The sequence below is a fragment of the Nuphar pumila genome, unplaced genomic scaffold, assembly GCF_984573655.1.
Source record: "Nuphar pumila unplaced genomic scaffold, dmNupPumi1.hap1.1 HAP1_SCAFFOLD_1029, whole genome shotgun sequence".
Classification (NCBI taxonomy): Eukaryota; Viridiplantae; Streptophyta; class Magnoliopsida; order Nymphaeales; family Nymphaeaceae; genus Nuphar; species Nuphar pumila.
In genome coordinates, this window is record NW_028323570.1 from 24,675 (window position 1) to 26,565 (window position 1,891).

At 59.7% G+C, this 1,891-nt stretch overlaps 1 protein-coding gene across 1 annotated transcript; it reads left to right on the top strand.

Moving 5' to 3' along the window:
• Positions 1–452: 452 nt before the first annotated feature.
• Positions 453–1,670, top strand: LOC149809568 (uncharacterized). The gene has a single exon (XM_089994766.1). It carries the CDS (start codon positions 453–455, stop codon positions 1,668–1,670), a length of 1,218 nt encoding a protein of 405 aa, XP_089850892.1.
• Positions 1,671–1,891: the final 221 nt, after the last annotated feature.

The window sequence follows — 1,891 nt, forward strand, 5'->3', positions numbered from 1 at the left end:
CAATGCCACGATTCGGAGCACTTTGAATTTGTCGCCTACGTGCTCGAGCATGGCTTGGCGGTTGCCGTGCCGGAGCAGCGGCCAGAGCCATACGATGTCCAGAACCACGCCAGCTGCCGCGACCCTATCATGGGGCCGATCGCGGAGCAGGTGCTGCGAGGGGAGCGGAGCAGCGGGATGCTGGCGGCTCCCGGGAAGTGGTTCATGCAGGAGCAGGCGCGGTGGTGGCACCCATTGGGGGTCATCCACAAGGCGCCGGGCAAAGTGAGAATTATCCACGACTTTTCGTCCCCGCACGAAGGCAGCTTGAACGACAGAATTGACTACGTTCGCATGTCGTACGACAGAGTCGATGCGGCCGTCCGGGCTATGAGACCGGTCTGCTGGCTTGCCAAGATTGATATCGCGGCATTTTTCCGCCACATTCCGCTGACCCTGCGAATTGGGGGCTGATGGGTTTCCGCTGGGACGGCATGGGGGCCTTTGTGGACACACGGCTCAACTTTGGCCAAAGAAACGCACCGGAAGTGGCCTATTGTTTTTCGATGGCGGTTCTGTGGGCGGTACAGAGGCAGTTGCGCGAGGCAGGTCTGCCGGGATGGCTGGAAGTTTGCGTGGTCTGCGACGACTGGCTGGTCATTGCGGAGGGCGATGCGGATTGCAGGGTAGCTTGGGAGCTCATCATCCAGATGCTTGGCGACCTGGGGTTTGCAGTGGACAGGGAGGCGCACAAGTGCATAGCGCCGTGCAGGACTCTTGTGTGGCTGGGTCTGTCATTGGACTCGACGGCCATGACGGTGGCGCTACCAGCAGACAAGGTGGAGAAAGCCCTCACGCTGGCCCGGGAGGTTCGAGATGCCAAGACAATTAGTCGGAAACAGCTAGACAAGCTCTTCGGATACCTGTCGTTTTGCAGCACAGTTGTGTTCGGGGGCCGCGCGTTCTTACATGGCGTGCGGCGCCTGCGCTTCCGACCCGACGGAGGGGTGCGCGGTAGTGCGCACAAGCTGCATGTCCCAGCCGCACCAAGGGCGGACATGCAGTGGTGGCTGGACTGCCTGCGGCTGTGCAATGGAGACCGTCGCGTCGCCATCGTGGCCATGGGTGTGGAGCACCAGCAGGCCAACACCTTCCTCGACGCCCGAGGGGGCTCAGGGGGGGTTGGCCTCTTGGTCGACGGCGGGTTTCTGGGCCTCACAGGCGAGGCATGTAACCTTGAGTACCCGGCCCGGCGGGATGGGACGGCAGCGGTCTTAGCCAGCCCGGGTGTGCGGCTGCAGTTAGAGACCGGCGAATGGCTGGAGCCATCTACCGAAGCAAATCATTGGGAAATGTTTGTGTTTTGCATGCTGCTGGACGTGTACCCTGAGGTGTTCAGGAACAAGTTTATGGTGATACGCTCTGATAGCATGACTGCTTGCCGCAGCGTGCGTGACTTGGCGGCACACATTGATTCTCCTGACATGGCGCATCTGACTAGGGTGTTCCTGAGCATGTGTGTGCAGCTGAATGTGCGTGTTCTTCCGTTGCATATCGCAGGGGTGGACAGCGTGTTGGCAGACCCTCTGTCGAGGGATCGTCTGCATGTGTTTGCCGGGCGGGCACATAGTTTGGTGACGGGGTCACACGGGGTTCCCTCACCCTTCCTGGATGCGTTGACTCGTTTGTAGTGCGTACCTGGGGAGTGGCGATTTTTATTCAGGGCTTGTCTTGTTGCAGTGCCGAACAAGATGGGGATACTTCTGTCATTGCACGCGGAGGCAGTGGGATTTCAACGCCAGGCGCTGGCCGTGACTACAGAAATGCAATACGCGGCGCAGCTGCTGTATTTCGCGGTGTTTTCTGTGTTCTTCGACCTGCCATTTGAGGAGCTGACAGAAATAGTTGTTTG

Coding starts and splice junctions, on each gene's coding strand:
- LOC149809568 (XM_089994766.1), top strand. CDS start 453: ATGGGTTTCCGCTGGGACGGCATGGGGGCCTTTGTGGACACACGGCTC.